Source organism: Haliotis rufescens, unplaced genomic scaffold, assembly GCF_023055435.1.
Source record: "Haliotis rufescens isolate VD_foot unplaced genomic scaffold, xgHalRufe1.0.p SCAF_6, whole genome shotgun sequence".
Classification (NCBI taxonomy): domain Eukaryota; kingdom Metazoa; phylum Mollusca; class Gastropoda; order Lepetellida; family Haliotidae; genus Haliotis; species Haliotis rufescens.
The window spans coordinates 46,600,498-46,624,236 of NW_025964334.1; the positions used below are offsets into that span (position 1 = coordinate 46,600,498).

Here is a 23,739-nt window from a genome sequence, read left to right on the forward strand (position 1 = left end):
ATCACTCATTTTGTCACTTAAGAAATAGAGGTATTGATCTCCAGAAACGGGAGAACTTTTCATGATATATTGATCAACTAAATTAGCCTGATCCAAATTTTACTAGCCACAGGCTAGCAGGCAGTTATTTCGCACATTGTGGACCTATTTCACAGACAGATTTGCATGACTGCTAAGTGCAGTATAAATGACAATGTCAGTGATCCGCAAATGAAATTGTGGCATGTTGATGTTTTACTGCTGATAAGTTATCAGTTCCATCAATTCCAAGTGCCGAGGAGCCATGTTGTGCTTCTCCTGCAATGTCAGGCCGGAATGGTCCCCACTGGGGTGCACCAAGCTACCATCTGCTGTCATGATGTCATTCACATAATCAACACCAGTCACTTCTCTCCCACGGTGGCCACAGAGGGGGCAGGGTTGTTGACTCATGAACAAGGGATATAGTTTTATAGACTCACATTTAGTCTCTGAAATGCACATATCGTACAGAAAAAAAGAAGTTATCTTAATAACAATTTAATAGAAAGGAGCCCAGAGACTCTATTCTGATACTGCAGTAATCTAGACTTGTCAAACATTATGGACTTCCATGGGCTGTATTTGATATATTTGTGTCAGGGTCTTCTTTATTACACCGACTGCACCGTTCGGTGTAGATACTAACACCATTAGGTGCTATGATAACGGTGTTTGTGTACACATTGTGTCATCTATTGTGGTGTTTGTGTACACATTGTGTCATCTATTGTGGTGTTTGTGTACACATTGTGTCATCTATTGTGGTGTTTGTGTACACATTGTGTCATCTATTGTGGTGTTTGTGTACACATTGTGTCATCTATTGTGGTGTTTGTGTACACATTGTGTCATCTATTGTGGTGTTTGTGTACACATTGTGTCATCTATTGTACCAAACACAACCAACTGCTCCTGCTTGTGTTTCTTGATTATAAAGCATGTCACCATGGTTACAGCAATACGGATCTAGTCCCAAGGGTCTGTAAAATGTGGACTGTAACCATGGTTACAAAAACACTGGACCTGCTGAATTGGATAAATTTAATCCTGAAATCAACCCCAGGCAGTTCTAACAAGTTTACAACAAAAATGGCAGATTCCCAACTTTTCTGCATGTGACTTATCTCAACTGATCCTCATCATTGTGTCTGTAAAGTGGCAAACTCCAACCAACTCTATACATGTAATGTTTCAGGCACACAGAGACAGCAGACGCATAACTGACCAAGGTTCATCACTGCCCACTGGTGAGACCATGGACCATCGTCACTCACAGACCTCCTCAAGGCCCTGGGTTGGAGGCAAAGTCCCATTTTCACATCATCAAATTTGCAGAAGGGTATATGTAAGAACTTGTGAATCTCAAACATATCTGACATTCTATCAACAACCTATACAGGCAATTCTGAAATATGCAGGACTGATAATGTACATGTTGGTATGAATTTTTGAAAGAACAAATGTCGGGTAATGTTTCCTTATCAACCATAGATTGTGTCAACTTTACGAAACAATAGAGGATATTTTATGACTCTCAAGTGTTGACCATAACATAACTTCCTTATTTTCAAGTATGCAGATGTACATACCACTGTCAAGACAAACATTTAGCATCTCAATGTTCAAGATTTGTTTGGGTTAAATTGTCTTTTCATATAATAAAAGGAAGTCCAGAAGCTCTTTTCATTTTAAGAAACTGAATAAATCTCAACATGCTAAAATATTGTAGACTTGTTTTATTTTTTTCGGACATATTTGTTTCAGAGTCTGTAAGAGAGGACCACTACTGCCTTGAACCGGTTTATCCTGATGAGACATCCCATAGATGCCTTGTAACCTGCACTCTGACCCTGTATTAGAACAGGTCAGACAATTCAGTGGTAGAAATAGTACTCGATACTTTGTTAATGCCCAACTGTATATAAGTGAGACAATTTCACAAGCACTTAATAAAGGGGTAGAAATCATACAGTATATTGCATTACTAATTACACAGCTATTCCAGGATAAATGGGTAATTACACAGGCACAATCTTACATCCCAAATGCAATTCTTACACACATAGCCATGCTGTGATGTAATAGGCTGTATTATTAACACATGGATGAGCCACACACTGTGATGATGAAGAGACTCCGGACTAATTAGTTCACTGTGGTCACGTCAAGCTCAGTACCTGTCTCTTCTCACTGAATCTTGTTATTTCAGTAAAACAGGTAAGTGTTCTTATTTCATTTGCAAGTGAATAAAATTCTTATGGTAACAAATGTGTTTGTTTTGGTACTTTGTTGGCAAATGAGGAAATAATTTTGTGGACGAAACAAACACCAAAGAAAGACGTACATTAGCTTGAAAATACTGTCAATTCCTGATATAACAAACTCAAATACCACCAGGATCAAAATATCAATTACAAGAAAACTCAAGTCTTATCCCTAGAAAATAATTTTTTTTGAATGTTTAGAACAGTTTTAAGGAACCCTGGGTTTTGTAATATCCTGATTTGACTGTTATGTTATATATGTAGGACTCAGTTGGAGGGAGTTGATCCTTGGTGGATTGTCTCAGTTGTCGCAGATTTCGAAGTCTATTATTAGATGATGACATCATCCCCACTGTGACATCATCAGGCCAAAGCTCACAAGGTTAAAATCATGAAATGTAAATTTGACTTGCAGAGAAAACAACTGAGTAAAACACAATTATCAAACGTTGACAAAATGTAATTGATTATACATGATAAATATCTACGAAAATCAAATATCCACAATCTCAATACAGACAGCATTCTGGTCATTCATTGCCATGGCATTGGTACTGACATAGTTACACACATAAGTACCTCACCTGGAAGAATATCCAAGTATACCTCAGCAGCCATTAATGTCCACTGCATGTATTTGAATACTAATCACCAATCAGTGTCTCTGTCATGTTCATGGTCGGAGTTTGAACGAGGAGAAGATACACCACAAACATTTCCACTTGTTGGGGTGTCCCTCATTCAAAAAAACTGTTTGCCACGACCGAGCTAAGAGCTGTGAGGAACAACCAAGCAAACTGACGATGTGCTTCTTTTGGCACAGAGATGAGACCAGTGTCTATCTAAACAGGCAAATATTTACTTATACAGACGGACAGGAGTTGACAAAAAGCTGACAGTTGAACTTAAGAGTCTGAAAGTCTTAACTGACAAATTTACAGACCTTCAACCCACATCATTGAGAGACGTTTATAACCTCATTACTTAGAGGAAACAGAATAATGTTTTGTATAGATAAACTAGAACATTGATAAGCTTTGGTCAAGTACCACAGAATTCATAATTTCTGTCATAGTATCCTCAAAGATTAGATTATCAAATTAAACAATTATAATAAGAGGATCAATATTTAATCCAGACAGCATTTTGTACATGGTGCATGGGCTCACTTCTCAGTGTGGAGCCAAATCGTTTCACCAGTAATGTTTTGACAGATGTCATTATGCATGACAGATGGTGTGTGTTGCACAGATTGATCTATGTCAGATTTGTGTTGCATAGTCCATTGATGTAGGTGCTCCACTCAGGGCTGTAGCCAATGCTCTTGCAGATGATACATCCTGACTAATGACGATTCAAAATTAAAAATATGTATCATGATGCAACAATATTGAATTTTGTGTATTCCTAAATTATTTTTTAAGAGTTGTGAACAAGAGTTGTTGCTATTCTTAGAATACATTTGTAAGTGCTTTGTGATGCACAATGTTTAAAGATATCTTGATGTAGTTATTGATAAATGGAGATTATAATGCAAGCATTTGTGTCACACTTATTTTACGAAACGAGTGTCAGACTTCTTATGAATTCTTACACAAGTTTTGTAAAATCTGTATGACACACATGCGAGTGTAAAAATTCTTTATTTCCCATTATTTCTTAATCCTTTGGAGCTCCCCCTTAAAAAAAATACTAATGTCAAATGACATAAACAATTTTTCAGCTATGACATCGTTTCTAGTGTGACATCATTGACACCATCCGTCACAATAAGATTCGAAGAATGTCAACAATGGCGTTTGGGTGACGTAAACAATATTCCCCGATGCACGTGAAGAGATATTTGCCCTAGTGCACATAAGATATTTATGAACTCGGTTATTTCTAACCCTATGGGTTATAAAAACTTCTAGGATATTCTTCAATATAATTGTGGAGGATGATGCAAAATCAATGTGTGATCTATATTAGGCCAAAATAAATTATCAAACTTTCATTCCATAAAGGACACATATAACCACAAGAGCAGCTAGGATCACCACTCAAGCCCAAATGGATGATATCACCAGTCAGTATGCCCTAGTTATATCTGTTTCGGGTCTATTATGTTTTTAATGTAATATTGGAGGATTCTCAAAATTAAATTTGACTTACAATTGCCATTAACTTTCTTCAACTGGATTGATACTGTGTGTATGTAAGGTGATAGGTCTTAAGTCCAATATCTTGTATCAGTGTAGAATGACATCCTTGCAGGAGATGACACCGTGTCTCATTTACACGTAATTATAATTACAGCAATATGCAGGTACACAAGAAAGGGTTTACCAATAATACAAACATCACACATAGAAAATCTGATTAACAAAATAATGTCTGTAATATTTTCAACGACAATATAAAATTTAAATCAGTCTCAAATTGATTAAATAATTACATTGGATACATGGTGACTCATTCAGCTTGATAACAAAGTGTCAGTACAAACAGGCTGTGATGGAGCCATTCACTGAGCCATTATCCCCATCTACACACATGTATTTTATGAGAACACCATGTGTGAAAATATTGGTCATATTCGTAAAATATTAACCATATCAGTATCCTAATATTGATCAGGCCTTACAATACCACTTCATAACACTAACTAACACCAGCATTGCCTCATCAGGAGCTGCTAGACTTGTAACTGTTCATCTGAGAAGCAGGGCCCAGACAGGATATTGTGCATTAAACCTAGGTGTGTGTTTTTTCGTTTCCTCTGCTTGCTGGAAATGAGTTTTGTCGGCTTGTGACCTATTCATGTTTTTGCCTGTCTGATTAATGATACATAGCATATCAGTGCAATATTGTCCTGACAAATGTAATGTATGGCTTGTCACAGTGAGTGTGAGGAGATCCTTGGTGATGACATATAATACAACATGTATCATCAATCAACAATATACAGTTTCATTGTTACTTAAATGTGATATTGATTTTCAGTAAATCCATGTTGTTACTATTGCTTGTTGGTAACATTGTAAACTAGTTACTTACAGGATCTTATCTTCATAATCATATTTACCCTCTAACTTGCCATCATAATCATCACTGTCTTTTATCATCATCATCATCATTATCATCATCATCATCCTTAACAGTCCTAGTCCTCCTCCCCCTCATCAGTCCTAGTCCTCCTCCTCCTCATCATCATCAGTCCTAGTCCTCCTCTTCCTTATCAGTCATCCTCCTCCTCATCGTCATCATCAGTCCTGGTCCTCCTCCTCCTAATCAGTCCTAGTCCTCCTCCTCTTCCTTGTCAGTCCTAGTCCTCCTCCTCAGTCCTAGTCCTTCTCCTCCTCAGTCCTAGTCCTCCTACTCATCAGTCCTAGTCCTCCTCCTCTTCCTTGTCAGTCCTAGTCCTCCTACTCATCAGTCCTAGTCCTCCTCCTCTTCCTTGTCAGTCCTAGTCCTCCTACTCATCAGTCCTAGTCCTCCTCCTCTTCCTTGTCAGTCCTAGTCCTCCTCTTCCTTGTCAGTCCTAGTCCTCCTCCTCTTCCTTGTCAGTCCTAGTCCTCCTCTTCCTTGTCAGTCCTAGTCCTCCTCCTCATCGTCAGTACTAGTCCTCCTCCTCCTCAGTCCTAGTCCTCCTCCTCCTCCTCAGTCCTAGTCCTCCTCCTCCTCCTCAGTCCTAGTCCTCCTCTTCCTTGTCAGTCCTAGTCCTCTTCCTCATCATCAGTCCTAGTCCTCCTCCTCCTCAGTCCTAGTCCTCCTCCTCCTCCTCCTCCTCAGTCCTAGTCCTCCTCCTCAGTCCTAGTCCTCCTCCTCCTCAGTCCTAGTCCTCTTCCTCATCATCAGTCCTAGTCCTCCTCCTCCTCAGTCCTAGTCCTCCTCCTCCTCCTCAGTCCTAGTCCTCCTCCTCCTCCTCAGTCCTAGTCCTCCTCCTCCTCCTCAGTCCTAGTCCTCCTCCTCCTCCTCAGTCCTAGTCCTCCTCTTCCTTGTCAGTCCTAGTCCTCTTCCTCATCATCAGTCCTAGTCCTCCTCCTCCTCAGTCCTAGTCCTCCTCCTCCTCCTCAGTCCTAGTCCTCCTCCTCCTCCTCAGTCCTAGTCCTCCTCCTCCTCCTCAGTCCTAGTCCTCCTCCTCCTCCTCAGTCCTAGTCCTCCTCCTCCTCCTCAGTCCTAGTCCTCCTCCTCCTCCTCAGTCCTAGTCCTCCTCTTCCTTGTCAGTCCTAGTCCTCTTCCTCATCATCAGTCCTAGTCCTCCTCCTCCTCAGTCCTAGTCCTCCTCCTCCTCCTCAGTCCTAGTCCTCCTCCTCCTCCTCAGTCCTAGTCCTCCTCCTCCTCCTCAGTCCTAGTCCTCCTCCTCCTCCTCAGTCCTAGTCCTCCTCCTCCTCCTCCTCCTCAGTCCTAGTCCTCCTCCTCAGTCCTAGTCCTCCTCTTCCTTGTCAGTCCTAGTCCTCTTCCTCATCATCAGTCCTAGTCCTCCTCCTCATCGGTCCTAGTTCTCCTCCTCATCATCATCAGTCATACTCCTCCTCATCATCATCAGTTATATCTAACCCTGTGGGGATTCAAGAATTTGTCCCCAGCAACCAATGCTTGCCATAGGAAGCGACTTAGTGGCCCGGTTGGTCAGGCTCAGTTACTCGGTTGATTGTGCCATGCTGACGATGCGATAATATCAATCACTGGATTGTTTGGTCCAGACTTAAATATTTACAGGCTGCTGTCATATTGAATACTTCTGAGTGTGGCGATAAGCAACAAACAGAATTATTTATGATTATGTATGAGTTGGTCAGTAACATACTTAGTCACTGATATTGACACGCCTGTCCCTTGATACTGAAAGACTGTGAACACAGTGACGCAGGCCTAGTGTCTCAGTGTAGCTGATGATCAATCCTGGAGATGTAGGCTACAAGGCTGAAGACCATCACACACAGATCACTGTGTCTACCTGCCACATGAAATCAATTACAGATTGACAGCTAACGACGTCTTCCATGCAACGAGCAGTCACACCCAGATTCCTCCACTGCAGCGTCTGCCTGTCTCTCTCACAGAGCGGTGTGGTCAGGCGGAGACGGCCATGACCTGGTCTGACATCACAGATGTGTCAGGCTTATCCCAAACATGAATGTCACCATAATTAATGATTCAATTATGACTTAAACAAGCCCTTCCCAACATGAATTCTTTACATAGTTGGGTCAAGTACTCTTAACAAGAGATGTAATTAGAAATGTCTGTCAAGGAGACTATTATATATCTCATGCCTTCCCCTGATTTCACAGTGGTAGAAGGCAGGAAGCAGAATCCTAGTGCCAGTGAAATATGTGTGAAGCACAACCTATCACTGCATTGCAGTCTGTCATGGTAGCTTTCTCACGGTACACAGAGGTACTACAACATGTTATGCACAACCAACAATCTGAAAAGGACATGGTGAAGCAATAGGGATCACATATTCTTGTCTGTCCTAATGTGTAGGCATATGATAGGTTTTATGGTTAGTAATGTGAAAAATATTTGGGATAGGTTGATGGCAGTTTTATCTTTATCTTGAGGATCAAATAATTCCAACAAACCCATCTTGTATATAATACCAGTGTTATAAAAAACGATTTCTTATATATCATCACATTATCTGAAGAATTCTAGAAATGTCCAATGCAGTTGGAAATTAGCTGTACACTATATTGGTTCACGGATGCTTAGAAAAAACAGATCTTAGTTAATTTTTGTCGTTTTTCAAGGAGCATTTTGACAACTGGCTGAAGCACCTGTATAATGTGCCTATTTAAATACCACAAGCATGCGCTGCAAGACCGATGTGATATAAAATAATGCTGTCTGATGTAGCGATGTCAGATTTGGAGTGGAAAGTAGACCTGATTGGAATCACCTTGTACTGACTACAGCAAATTGCACACAGCATGTGAAGGTACACATCAAAGCCGGTAGCTCTTTTCTGTGGATTAGGCTACAGACGCCCACTTGAAACAACAGTCTTTGTTCGGCGTTCACTGCAGTTTACTCGTTTGACATCGGGTGATATTTCGTTTTGACATCTGCAGTTGACATGCAACAATTTCAACATCCTTAATCAGCACAGAGGAAATTTCTAAATGTAACTGTGTTCACACAAATGTCAGCATGTGATTGCAGAGATGGAATCACGAAACTGAAAATTTGGTGATTTGAGGCTTGTGGATGTATATTGCGACGATCATAATTATCCCCACTGGCGCAGACCGTCTTCTGAAATGGGCGTCTGGCATAATCATTCCTTCATAAATGTCGAAACGACGTCATAAAATTGACATTGGACATAATCTGGACCTAATACACAACAATTAGACTTACCTGATGAAATCACGCCGCCAGCAAGCGAGTTTATTTCCGGGTTCAATGAAGATCGCCGCTACTCTTGAAAATACATGTGAGCATAGCTCCGCCCCCTATGGAAATTACGTCTTCCTCCCCATATATGGAAGTAAACCAATTCACATCGTTTATATGAACAAACCGACAATGATATGACAATTCCAAACCGTCACACAATCATTTGATAATATTATTATTATGCACGCTATTATTAACATGCACATCTTTTATAACAATGCTGTGATCTTTAAACCCGGCACTATCTTTCTTAGGGAGGTGAACGTAACAGCCATGTTTTCGGCAGACCTTATGGGCACAAGTTAGCATAATTCAAAAAGTATATTGATTGACTGCTGGTCGTCTCTTACTGCATTGCGTACCGCATACATAAGCCTGTTCCAAATTATGTGGCAAGTTTTGTTAGTGCAGTAAGAAATGATCTGCACTTTCATATACTCAAAACACGGTATACCATATCTCATCACCATCTAAAAGTGACCCGTGAAGATCCGGGGTAGAAGAGGTCTTAAGCAACCCACGCTTGCCGTAAAAGGCGACTATGCTTGATTATTTACAGACCGCCGTCATATAGCTGGAATATTGCTGAATGCGGTGTTAAAAAAAACAACAAAGAAACATATACTCAAAACAAGATATATCATATCTCATCTCCATCTCAATGTAACCATGCCACTACATATACTATCCAAATACGGAGCGAACTTCATATTTTCGCAGAACCGGATTTGACGATGTCGATGTCGATGGAACATGAAAACAAGGGCACTACAATATATCTCTGATGGGTGGATTTCAGGAAAAAGCTTTTTATGCAATTTGTATGTTTTACCACAATCTCATTCATCTCTTGAGGAGGCAAATGTACACGAATACACCGTTTCAATTTGCAACAGGCACATGAGTGCACCAACGGATAAAGACGGCATAAAACTTTATTCATTATATATCTTTAAGTGACAGTTCATTCACTATTCGACGTCATGAAAGGGACCGTTTGAATAATGCTTTACGCCGCAAAGGATACCCAAATAGTTAGTGAGTGAGTATGCTTTTACGCCGCTTTTAGCAATATTCCAGCAATATCACGGCGCGGGATACCAGAATTGTGCTTCACACATTGTACCCATGTCGGGAATCGAACCCGGGTCTTCGGCGTAACGAGCGAACGCTTTAACCTCTAGGCTACCCGACCGCCCGATACCCAAATAGGCTGCATATATAGTGAGTGAGGGAGATAAAATTTAAAGACGCATCGCTCCATATATAGTGTATATGTAGGAAAGAAGAACTGTGTCAGGAAACAAGAAACACAAAGGCTAACCAAGATGGACACAGCAAATAGTTTTAGTGTTTTTATTCGTCATTTATCATTAGAAGTCATATTCTACTCAACAAATCGCGTCCCCTGCCCTAGAAAACACATTTATCATCCAAAACTGGCTCCCACAAGAGATATCGCTTGCATTAGATCAAGCGATATCTACACTGTAGATATTGCTGCAATGAAATTACATCACAATGCTTTGCAGACCATTGTGACGTCACCGGTTACCATGACGTCACAATCAAATGACATCACTAATGGCTCTGCTACTGAAGCTGTTAGCAGTACTTTTTACACTGAAAACACTGCTAATTACTGTCTACAAATTGAAAAAGTTGGAAGAATGATGTTGGATCAAATATATCAACACTTGTTGATAAAAGTGGCAAAAATCCTCAGCAAGCCTCGGAATTTTTCCACTTTTATCAACTCGTGTTGATATATTTGATATCAAAAGACACTCGGGTGAGATTCTCTATATCCTCTCCCACGCCACCTTCGATTCCCCAGTGTATTATACCGCCTTACTGTTATAACATACAGAATCGGTGATACGCCAGTAACGATGCCCTGGACACTCGAGGATGCTTACACACTTTATTGTGATATTACTTGAACGAACTCGGTATTATTTGAAATGACAGGTCTCTAACAACAGGAAGTCTGTGTTCAAACATGTGTTGTCCCACTCCCCCGTCCCCGGATTATATTGCCCAGCGTTTGGTCAAGTGAGTGAGTGAGTTGGGTTTAACATGCAGTCAATTGTTTAATAAAGAAAATCTAGTTCTCATCCATGTGAACACATCTGATAACGTCCAAGCCAATTTCTAAACGTTTTGCTAAATTCTGAAATTATGCAGGTCGAGGTGGTAAAGGAACGAAGCCGAATCGCATGAGAAAGCTGACATCTGATTGGCTCAAGAATCAACACTTCCTTTTCTGCAGCTTCGACGGTCAAAGTTCGCTCAGATTCAGCTGACCCGACCTTTTATGGAGGTGTCCTCATGTTTTGACACAGAGAGGTATCAGAGTGAGGATGTCGACATTTACCACGTTTTATGTAGCTGAAAGCCAAGGGATAGCCATCAGTGAAGAGCTGGGATTCGAAACCCCGACCAGTGGAAGAAGGGTTTGAGGCGAGCGAGAGATTGTAAACGTTCAACAACTATTGACATTTATTTGTAAAGAACAATAGTTTCGCTTAACATGGTTAACAACGTATATTTCAAGCAACAAAAAAATGTGGAAACAACGTACACGTGTGTTTTACAATTGAACTTGTTTGAGAGAGAGAGGTGCACGCACGCACGCACGCACGCACGCACACACACAATCGTTTTGAATTTGTTCTTGACGTCGATCATGTCCGTGAAACTGAAGTTCACATAATCCTATGAACGACACATGCACAAGCGTTGTTTCTGATCGTTTGGACACGTGGGGTCAGTGGTTGTTAGCATACACTGGAGTGTTTTACTGCATGCCCGAACGAACATCCTATTCGACATGTCTTTATAATCAGCCTCGAATGATCGGCCAATTGATCAAAGATGACTAGCAGTCTAACATTTTTTATCACTACAGGTTCATTGTCACTAACTTACGGAGATAGTCCTAATGCTGATAATATTTAGATCTAATTGTTGAGAACAATCTTTTCCCGCGATACAGCTGGTCTCAGCGTCCTTTTGGGTACAACGAAGGGACGAATTCACTTTGCTCCGAAGTTCATACAGTTTGGCCCACACTCTATGAAGGTTCATAATCCAATGAACTCACACAAAGTAAAAGTGAGTTCTTAAATAACATCACGTCATAATATCTACAGATTTACGTTCTTCGTAGGGTTGATCACCACAGACAGTCCGTAATTCTCTGTAGCTTGTTGCATATTATCTGAAATGGCTTACACACAGTTAGAGACGTTTGTCTGTTCAGAGTTGTGACCCTTAAGTGTGCAGGATTCGAACTGATAATGGGACTTGCTATTTAAGCACCATATCTGTTCTGTGGGTTCACCAAATGGAGAATGTCAAGGACCTAGATCATATCAGGTTTTCCCCCCACATGACGCTGACACGCCTTGGTTTAACTGACACAATATTGTACTTGGGAGCGTTAAACTCGACTCACTCACTCACCCTGACTGTCATAATTACTTCTAATTGTAAGTCGCAGTGTTATTGTATACGTATATATTGTCGTCGAACATTCAGAACATGTTCGCATGAGAATAGCTTCCACGGGTAGGTGACTAATCATTTCTCTTTCGGGAAATAACACCATCATATGTCTTTCCGAATTTATGACAGTGTTGAAATCTCCATAAATCACGGCACTGTAAATGAAACCTGGTTGATAATACCAAAAAGCAACAACCAAACATAAGCGAAATGCGGAGGACAGATAAAAATGACACTTCTCTTTAATTCCGGTCTCTCATTACGCATGACGCATTACATAAAGAATGTTATCTATACATTGGTTTTCCAGAGCAGTAGCCATGTTTCCCGGAATAGCCATCTTGGTGACCTCTCGTTGCTCACACGTGTGTATATTACGTGGTGACTTTTCCAGACTGTTAGATATCACTCTTCTGTTAATAAGTGTAACATGAATATTCCATGCTTTTTCGCAAAAAGTTTGAAATACCATTGATATGGATAATATACTAAAGTTTATCAATCCTTCCACAAATTCCATTCTTGAATTCTGTAGTCTTATACAATACACTCTTCAAAATAAGAAACGCACAGGTAGAATCTTAGTAATTTTATTGTACCTAATAAAGTCGATATATTTTATTTAATATCATAGACACAAATATGAAATTTTAGAGCTCACGTGTCGTTGTACAAAGGCATTGGAAACTGTTCATTGTCATGTTTACATAAGGCCACAAGTTTGCGCTGAACTCGGTATCTCGTGTGATCGCCCGGGCAGCAATCACGGCTCTGCATCTCCTCGGCACTGACTGTGTAAGTGTACGAATTCTGCGCCATTCTGCTTGTAACGCGTTGGCAAGTTGTGGGAGTGTCTGCGGCGTGTTCTGACGTTGACGTATGTACACGTCGATCCAGCTCATCCCAGAGGTGTTCGATTAGGTTGAGATCAGGAGATCTCGACGGCCAGGGCAAGTCGTTGATGTTGGCATTATGAAGGTAGTCCATAGTGATACGAGCTGTGTGCGACGGAGCGTTGTCCTGTTGAAACAGCTCCCTCTGGTGGTCAATGAGTGGAAGAAGGTGAGGTTGAAGAATGTAATTCATGTAGCGATTTGCTGTCACATTTGCCTGAACAACAACCAAGTCAGATCTCGTGGTGTAGGATATGGCCCCCCATCCAATGACACAACCGCCACCGAATTTGTCGAATTCACGTACACAATTAGGGGCCAATGCTCACTTCGACGACGATAAACCGTTGTCTTCCATCTCGCCGGTGAATAATAAATCTTGATTCATCGCTAAACCACACTCGTCTCCAGTTCCAAGGCTGTAAGGTATGGCACCAGCGCTGTCGATGGATCTTTGAAAAACAGGGACGATAACAGGTCATCTGGGTCGGATTCCAGACTCGTGAAGATGGTTCCTGACAGTCTGGTCCAATATCCTCCTCAAACCAGGGATGCGTGCTGCAGTTTCCGTTGCTGTGGCTTTGCGATGAACAGTCGTCCTCTCGGGCGGGCGGTTCTCGGACGGTCTGCAGTGGAATTGAACTGTGTGTATCGGTCACAAAGGCGGCAAATGGTGCTGTGGTGGATTTTGAAGTAGCGTGCAACAGAAAACTGCGATTCCCCTCTTTGGATACGTCCTGTGGCGGTGTTCCGATCGGGAGCGCTGAGTCTCGGCATTTTCGAACATGAAAAATGTTGACAATTGAATGACAAATATTGGCTTATGCTTGCCTTTTTATAGCCACTACCAAGAGTTACGCATGCCATAATTTGCACGTGCATTTTGCTTTACTGTTTTCCTCCGTGACATTTTTTTACAAGTGTGAAAATAATGCCGTTTAAGACATTGCAAATCGACAATGGCTGCGTTTTGACGCACCGTTTGTCGAATATCAGGCCATCAACATTTTCCAATAACTTATATCCAATGTATATACCGGATTTTTTGTGTAGTCAGGTTCAATGAACCACATACCACCTTTCATTTTTTAAAGAGTGTATGTGTCTCTGAATTAGGAATCTCTACTCTTTGAAACAAACGTGATTCAGGAATGCGTCCAACACGTATGTTCAAATCAGTTCCAAGTCTAACAGGGAATATATACCTCTTTATATACATATATACATACATATACATAAAGTATGTGTACCACAGAAACAACATCTAATGTTTCTCGTCATGTTAGCCAGTTGATCGTCGACGGTTTCCAGCTATGACCCGTATCCTATAACACTATCCCTTGATTATAAATGACCACGGCCAAAACACTGACAGTAATTCATGTCACCCACCTGCCTTCACAAATAATATATTGAGCTGGTTCGCTCATTCTTATCATCATCACATTTCGTCCAATCTCATCAACCTCAGCTCTGTTACCTCTTTCCGTGAAGAGAGATGACATACGGGAGTAAATGATGTGATATTAATGAGATTTATATGTTTAAATGTACTATTTCATCCGCTACACTCCGCAAGGACTGTACACATGACTGTACCCCATGCACGCCCCGAGACTTGTGTGAAGATGGCGAAACCGAAGGAACCTTGAAGCGAACTGTTTACCCTCTCCCTACTGGCCTGTAAAACATGGCCTGCCATACCCTGGTGCCAGCAAAGTGACACCATCTCATATGTATTGGTCACAACTGGTATATATACATGTACATAAATACATGCCACTTTTTTTATTGATAGCAACTTCTTTTATTCTTTGTACGGCATAGATTTCTAATCCTATGTCATTGGCTTTGTCGTTATGTTGCTATCTTTGTAAATTCATCCCACCTTGTGTTGTGTAAACATCATTATATATATATTCTATGCACTCACAAGTCATTCACCCGATGATAGAGCAAGCAGTAGCCCTGAAACGTCATACAAAGAATAAAAGAAGTTGCTTTCCATAAGAAAGTGTCATGTATTCATGTTCTCCCAACTTATAAATGCCTATCAAACACTACATGTACACACTACATACATAATTTAATCACATATATTGATTGACTCATCTCCGTAAGTTGAACTACATGTACACATACTATTGCCAAATTATCCTCATTACCTAATTACTATTATACCTCACTTATGGCTGTTAAACAGATGGTATGCCTACTACATAGAATATTATGTATATCTTGTGTAGAGCTATATAAATACCCTATGCAGTCATTTGCGTTCATTTTTCTTCTGTCACCGGGGTGTCTATGGGTAAAATCTCATAACCGACAAATTATCTGATTATCAACTAACGAAGGTTAAAGTCTTTAACATAATGTTTCTCTTGGTATTGGAGAATATGATATATGAGTTGTACTTTCTCGATCAATGCAGTGTATTAATGTATTTAATTAATCAGCAAATTATAAATGAATTAGCCTAATCCACTGAGACGTTCAACTCCGTTAGGTCTCACAAAATGAAAAATAATTTCAATAGTGCTAGATTGCTGTGATACATAAACTCATATTCAACAAGGAACTTTAAGTGCGAATAAAATCCAATGTTAATGCAAATGGGAACTTGTTTTAGGAAATGTATGATAGGACATTTGTAAGTACTCCTTACATGTTCTAATGTTTATATTGACAACAATATTTGGACAAGTAATGTTTTGGGTATTGGTACTTTGTAACGCAGCTGAGTTTTCCCGAATGTATTTTTTCTTTCTCTTTTTAGATAAAAATGATAGAATACGTGTAACTCACGTTCATTTGAGTGTCTGATAAACATAATTTGTTACATTTTTTCAATAGTTAAACATTAGTTGAGGCATTCTTTTTCATTCTGGTTCAGCTGAGGGACAGACATGATTCAGTTAAATCCAGGGAAATATTTGCTTATAAACAAAAACAAATTAACTTGAAAGTACATTTTCTCAGCATTTTACATTTTAAGAAAGGTAATCTACTTGTGAATAGTCTTGGAAAGGAAAGGAAATATTTTATGATAAAATTCTGAAAACTATACCCCTTTATAACACTGAGTGCAAAATATTTACTTTAAGAATCTTGTAGAATAATTTGCAACTGATCACAGGCTTATTACAAAATCCGACAAGCCAGTCTATATTGTTCCACTCTCCTACCCAGAGGTCATTGTGGCCAGCATACTAGTCTTTTACACAAAAACATGGGCCCTAACATAAACATGTAAACGGATATGTGATCTTGAACCCCAAACAAAATTTGTAAATGTATCCAATTGTCTGTCATCTTTTAAGAACATATATTAAGGGAATATGTAACGTTTTCTCAGTTCCTAAGTCGCACAAGATAAGTGGCACCATGACATCATTCAGGAAATAAACGACATGTTGAGTTGCCAAAAGCAAATTCGAGAATCTGCGAAGAGTTACTTCCCTTACAGGGATTCCCCTGTAAGTTGTGACGTCACATTCTAGAGGTTTCCGGAAGAGACGAGACGGTTGTACACAAATCCACGCTGGTGTGGAAGTATGGAGAAGGTAAGGGGACTGGTATATATACAGGCGGTCTGTCAGACCACAGCCATACACCAAGCTGGAAGCGTACACTACTGTATACTAACGATACACAGCGAAGCAGAGAGGGAGACCACACACTTTCTGTCTGTCAGATAGGCTACACTGAAGTGACTTAGTTCAAGAAGATATTATTGAAGTTGGTTGTTTTGAAGAGAATGGCGCCTAAAGGAAAAGCTCCCGCCATTGGCATAGACCTGGGAACCACTTACTCTTGTGTTGGTGTGTTCCAGAATGGAAAGGTGGAGATTATCGCCAACGACCAGGGCAACAGAACGACCCCTAGCTACGTGGCCTTCACCGACACTGAACGTCTGCTCGGGGATGCCGCTAAAAACCAGGTGGCGCTGAATCCACAGAACACTGTGTTTGACGCCAAGAGACTAATCGGCAGACAATTTGAGGACAGTACTGTCCAAAACGACATGAAACACTGGCCGTTCCGCGTTGTCAACAGTTCAGGCAGTAAGCCCAAACTACAGGTGGAGTACAAGGGAGAAAAGAAGACGTTTGCGCCCGAGGAAATCAGCTCCATGGTGCTGAGCAAGATGAAGGAGACAGCTGAGGCGTACCTTGGACAGCAGGTGACTGATGCAGTGATAACAGTGCCTGCATACTTCAACGACTCTCAGAGACAGGCGACCAAGGATGCGGGGGCCATTGCAGGGCTGAAAGTATTGAGAATCATCAACGAGCCTACTGCAGCTGCCCTGGCTTATGGCCTGGACAAGAACTTGAAGGGGGAGAGGAATGTGCTCATATTTGATTTGGGAGGTGGCACATTTGACGTGTCTGTGCTGACCATAGATGAGGGCTCCATGTTTGAGGTGAGGTCAACTGCTGGGGACACCCACCTGGGAGGGGAGGACTTTGACAACCGAATGGTGGACCATTTCCTCCAGGAGTTCAAGAGGAATTTCAGGAAGGACATCAGCAACAACGCACGTGCCATGAGACGTCTGCGCACTGCATGTGAACGTGCCAAGAGAACTCTGTCTAGCAGCACAGAGGCGGGTATAGAAATTGACTCCCTGCATGAGGGAGTGGACTTTTACTCCAAAATTAGCAGGGCACGATTTGAGGAGCTGTGTTCCGATCTGTTCCGCTCCACCTTGGAGCCAGTGGAGAAAGCTCTGCGAGATGCTAAACTGGACAAGTCTCGTATCCACGATGTGGTGTTGGTGGGAGGGTCCACACGAATCCCCAAGATTCAGAAGCTGCTGCAGAATTTCATGAATGGCAAAGATCTGAACAAGTCCATCAACCCCGATGAAGCTGTGGCTTACGGAGCTGCTGTGCAGGCCGCCGTGCTGAGTGGGGACACGAGCGACGCCATCAAGGATGTTCTGCTGGTGGACGTTGCTCCGCTGTCCTTGGGTATCGAGACTGCTGGAGGTGTGATGACCAAGTTGATTGATCGGAACACAAGAATCCCCACTAAGGCAAACCAGACCTTCACAACCTACTCCGACAACCAGCCAGGCGTCAGCATCCAGGTGTTTGAAGGGGAGAGGGCTCTCACAAAAGACAACAACATTCTGGGCAAGTTTGAGCTCACAGGTATTCCCCCAGCCCCCAGAGGTGTGCCTCAGATTGAGGTGACATTTGACATTGATGCTAATGGCATCCTGAATGTGACTGCAGTTGACAAGAGCACTGGCAAGTCCAACAACGTCACCATCAGTAATGACAAAGGTCGTCTGAGCAAGGCCGACATTGATAGAATGGTGTCTGAAGCTGAGAAGTACAAGGAAGAGGATGAGAAACACAAGGAGAGAATCGCTGCCAGGAACCGCCTGGAGAACTACGTGTTCAGTGTGAGGGCCAGTGTGGACGAGACGGGCAGCAAGATGGAGAATGTGGACAAGCAGACAATAAGCAAAGCTTGTGAGGAGACGCTGCGGTGGCTGGACAACAACTCCCTGGCGGAGAAGGAGGAGTTTGAGCAGCAGTACAAGCAGCTGGAGAAACTCTGCTCCCCAGTAATGTCCAAACTCCACAGTCAGGGACGTCCGAAGCAGCAGGGCGGGGCCGGCAGGGGGCCCAGTGTGGAGGAGATGGACTAGACACATTCATTACATGTGTAATGTTGTATGAATGAATGTTGGTGGATAAATGTTGATTAATCTGTTTGAGCACTGTTTATGTGTAAATGCCTTTGCAAAAGTTCTTCTTGTTATACAATTGTTGTATTTTTGATACTGTTCTCATAATAAATAACAAAAAAACAAACACTTGTTGATGTTTGGGTTCTTTGTGTTGGAAAGATGTGAGGTGCAAGATGTTATTTTACCCATTTGCTGGATAAGGTGTACCCCAATGATGCAGAGAGTTGATCAACTGCTTGTGTGGAGCATGACATTGGTTGAATGAGAATCGTGTCGAGATACTTGTGCTCACACTGTCAACTTCGGGTTTACCTGCTCCAATAGTTCCAGGCTGGTGAAATGTTGGCACTTGGTGCTTAGACTTATACCAGGACCAGGATCACGTGCTTCTTCAGAGGCAACAGTACAACTTCAAAAGGGTGCACAGGTGTCCTTGTCATTGGAGGATCACTGTGCAGAGTTGCAGGTATTAGGCCTGCTGAGTTTGAATCTCAGATGAGCAAGGATTGTGTTGCATAATTGTCAGCTACGTACCTGGCTCTTGTGTTTATTTCTCATAGCTGGAGTCAGTTCAAAGTGTGGTGAAAGGGAGATAATCCATCAGGAAAGCTGCATTATGTACAAGCAAATGATTTTAGCTGTCAGCTGAGAAAAGCAACACAAATTGCTTCACACCTAGTATCCATGTGGCAGTGGGTAGGGGGAGATATCCAGGGGGGGGGGGGGGGAGCAGGGTGGTTGCTGAGGGAACGCATTAACAAACTATATGATTTAAATATGAATCATTATTTATAAAACTAACATGAAAATGGTAGGATAATTCACAATAAAAACATTAAACATCACACAGTGAACTCAAGTCCTTGGGAACATAGAGCGACATCCAGTGGACTGTACATCAAGACAAGGAGAGCGATGATCACTGGAGATTCTGCTGGGACCATCCTCTTGACATGATAGATCACGGTCACAAGAAAAACAAACAGAAATCAATCTATTTTGTGTTTTATTTTTGCGAGTCTTTAGAAACAACACTTGTTCCTTTGATAATACAGATGTAAATTGGATAAATATAGAAATAATTTCCACAACATTCTTGCTTATGTATTCAGTACCTTTACTTTCTTAATTTACATATTAATTTCCAGCCCTGTCAAACTGCCATGCACCCAGCTACCTGTGTCATGTTGGATACTTACATTCAAGCAATTTGTGGCGTAATTGTCATAGGCACACTTAACTGTTATATATGGTACAAGGGAAGTAACTCTTGTCTACGTCTTTTAGCAATATTCTAGCAATATCTCGGGGGGGGGGACACCAAAAATAGGCTTCACACATTATAACAATGTCGGGAATCGAACCCGGGTCTTCGGTGTGACAAGCGAACGCTTTAACCACCATGCTACCCGACCGCCCCCCATGGTCTCAGAAGTGGGAAGTGAGAACTTAAAGTGGAAGACTGGTTGAGATGCCTGCAAAGTTCAAAGACTATCCGTGTTAAAGTGTTAATCTAATAACTGTGTTATGTCATGTTCATCAAAGACTTTAATTTGATAATTTGTGTGAAAGTGCTACAAAGTATCTTCATTAGGACAATAACAGTGCTATCAAAAGACTATAATTTTGCAAGTTTTGCATAATAAGATTTATCTTTAAGTTTATTTTTGTGTTTAAAATTAATCTGGTGTGAGAAGGATGTGGCAAAATTATGATAGACGCACATAACTGTTATATACGGCACAAGGGAAGTAACTCTTGTCTCATGTTATGAGCTCAGAGAAGTAAAGATATACTTGAACAATCGAGTGTTGTTGGTTAAGTTATAAGTCTTTCTTAGACAAACCAAAACATAAAACATGTTACAAGATTGATCTGTCACACATAGCAAACAGTCAACCTCCCTTGCCAATAGACAGTAGATACCTGGGCCCCCTTGCACAAAGCTGTCTTAGCGCTGAGGTGATCATAGCTCCCATACTTTAACAAAGGCTTACATAGCGCTAAGATCGCTTTGCGTTACGGGGCCCAGGGCCCACTTGCACAGCCTATGTTACAGTATGGGAGTCCTCACCTCAGCACTAAGATTGCTTTGTGCAGGTGGACCATGGGGTGTCAACAGCCCATGCCAATAACACCATCTCATTAAAATCTAATCTTAGTTCTCTCTACTGCTAAACAAAGATCTGAGGACATCAGATTACAGGTCACGCCAGAACGACCTTTCGTGAATTTGAGCGACCAATGACTAACAAGACATTGGCAATTGTCAGTCAGAAAGCTGCTTTCTTGGGCGAAATGGCACTAGTTTCAAACTGGTGACTTCCATTCCAGACTATGCTTTAAAAAATATTTTGAAAAAGTTCTCAATTCAAAATTTGAAAAGTGAACTAAAGAACAGCCAAGAATGTGTAATAGATGGCTTAGACTGTGTGGCAATACTTCTCACGGGCAATGTGAAGTCTCTTATGTTAAAATGTTTCTCTTATTGAAGCGAGAGACATACATGCTTTTGTCAATTGGAAAGCTACGGGTGAACCTTTTCAAGTTTGCATGATTAGAAAACACATTCCGACCGTCACTTTCTTGATCTGTAAGTGAAACTCTCATTGGTCAGATGAAAGGTCGTTCTGACTTGACCTGTCATGGGATATCCTCAGATCTTTGTTTAGCGAGATCTAAGATCTGATTTGAATGAGACTAACACCAGGAGACATGTACAGTACAAGTTGCATCTACAAATACAATGATGTCCACCTTGAAATGTGCTCACAAACACACGCAGTGACTGAACACAAGCAGACTTCATCTAATCCACATCTACAATGGATTCTAGGAAGGCTTTAGGCAGGAATTTCCTTCAACAGCAATTAGCAATGGCATTCATATCCTCCAGAAACCATGAAATGAGCCATGTCCTGTTCTGCAAAGTGAACTTAGGGCTTCAACTATTGTAACTACCATTGCTCTACATTGATGGAAGAGAGTGCTGAACCACTTTTAGGGACAGACCCATCATGACTGCTTAAAGAGCATCACATGCTGGAAGCAAGTCTGTCACATACAGCAGGATTAAAGGAAGGGGAAAAAGAATTCCATGTTTAAAATGGAGGCATAACAGGAATGTATTATTAGTTGATACAGCCGAGATACCTGCTTTCCTGCTGCAATTCATATACAAATAACAATATTAGTACCCAATTAATGTTTCTTCTCATTCAACAACTGACAAGGTTGTTCAGAATGTGTTACAGGAGAGTGTGTATGGCTGTACCACAGGCAAGTGTGTTACCAAGGTTACCTGAACACTATACTGGTTGTTCAGAATGTGTTACAGGAGAGTGTGTAGGACTGTACCACAGGCATGTGTGTTACCAAGGTTACCTGAACACTATACTGGTTGTTCAGAATGTGTTACTGGAGAGTGTGTATGGTTGTACCACAGGCAAGTGTGTTACCAAGGTTACCTGAACACAGGTTCAGAATGTGTTACAGGAGAGTGTGTATGACTGTACCACAGGCATGTGTGTTACCAAGGTTACCTGAACACTATACTGGTTGTTCAGAATGTGTTACAGGAGAGTGTGTATGACTACCACAGGCAAGTGTTACCAAGGTTACCTGAACACCAAACAGGTTGTTCAGAATGTGTTACAGGAGAGTGTGTGTGACTGTACCACAGGCAAGTGTGTTACCAAGGTTACCTGAACACAGGTTCAGAATGTGTTACAGGAGAGTGTGTAGGACTGTACCACAGGCATGTGTGTTACCAAGGTTGCCTGAACAGAGGTTCAGAAAGTGTTACAGGAGAGTGTGTAGGACTGTACCACAGGCAAGTGTGTTACCAAGGTTACCTGAACACAGGTTCAGAATGTGTTACAGGAGAGTGTGTAGGACTGTACCACAGGCATGTGTGCTACCAAGGTTACCTGAACACAGGTTCAGAATGTGTTACAGGAGAGTGTGTAGGACTGTACCACAGGCAAGTGTGTTACCAAGGTTACCTGAACACAGGTTCAGAATGTGTTACAGGAGAGTGTGTAGGACTGTACCACAGGCATGTGTGTTACCAAGGTTACCAGAACACCATACAGGTTGTTCAGAACGTGTTACAGGAGAGTGTGTAGGACTGTACCACAGGCATGTGAATTACTAAGGTTACCAGAACACCATACAGGTTGTTCAGAACGTGTTACAGGAGAGTGTGTAGGACTGTACCACAGGCATGTGTGTTACCAAGGTTACCAGAACACCATACAGGTTGTTCAGAACGTGTTACAGGAGAGTGTGTAGGACTGTACCACAGGCATGTGTGTTACCAAGGTTACCAGAACACCATACAGGTTGTTCAGAACGTGTTACAGGAGAGTGTGTAGGACTGTACCACAGGCAAATGTGTTACCAAGGTTACCAGAACACCATACAGGTTGTTCAGAATGTGTTACAGGAGAGTGTGTAGGACTGTACACAGGCATGTGTGTTACCAAAGAAGAGGCTGGCTGCTGAGAACAGAAACAATACTCCCTACAGCATGAGTACTGAACTGTGCACTGTAGACATGTTTGGCAACAGACAAAGAACCTCTTTTATTGTAAATATTCATAAATATATATATTATCTTTTTGCCATTTGAGTATTTTTTATAATTACATTTTTTTTTAATTCATTGAGAATTACGAGAGATTATTACCAGGTCTTGACGCAACACTACATTTCAGTGCTGCGAGTGAGTGAGTGAGTGAGTGAGTGAGTGAGTGAGTGAGTGAGTGAGTGAGTGAGAGAGAGAGAGAGAGTATGTTTTTACGCCAATTTTCCAGCAATATCACGGCGGGGACACCGGAAATGGGCTTCACACATTGTACCCATGTCAGGAATCAAACCCGGGTCTTCGGCATGACGAGCGAAGGCTTTAACCAGTAGGGAACCCGACCGCCCCCAGTGCTGCAGGTAG

At 41.6% G+C, this 23,739-nt stretch overlaps 1 protein-coding gene and 1 long non-coding RNA gene across 3 annotated transcripts; one reads left to right on the forward strand and one right to left on the reverse strand.

Moving 5' to 3' along the window:
- The first annotated feature begins 16,575 nt into the window (after positions 1-16,575).
- Positions 16,576-18,914, forward strand: LOC124142898 (heat shock protein 70 B2). Its single transcript, XM_046511593.2, has one exon. The coding sequence runs from the start codon at positions 16,839-16,841 to the stop codon at positions 18,744-18,746; it is 1,908 nt and encodes a 635-aa protein (XP_046367549.2). The 5' UTR covers positions 16,576-16,838; the 3' UTR covers positions 18,747-18,914.
- An 866-nt stretch (positions 18,915-19,780) lies between these two features.
- Positions 19,781-23,573, reverse strand: LOC124142899. Of its 2 annotated transcripts, none has more exons than XR_007218818.1 (2): positions 22,793-23,573; positions 19,781-22,330 (listed from the first exon to the last, which is right to left on the reverse strand). It is a non-coding gene; the product is annotated as an uncharacterized LOC124142899 (long non-coding RNA). The 2 variants fall into 2 exon arrangements; XR_007218817.1 differs by having other exon boundaries at positions 22,718-23,573.
- Between the last annotated feature and the right edge of the window lie 166 nt (positions 23,574-23,739).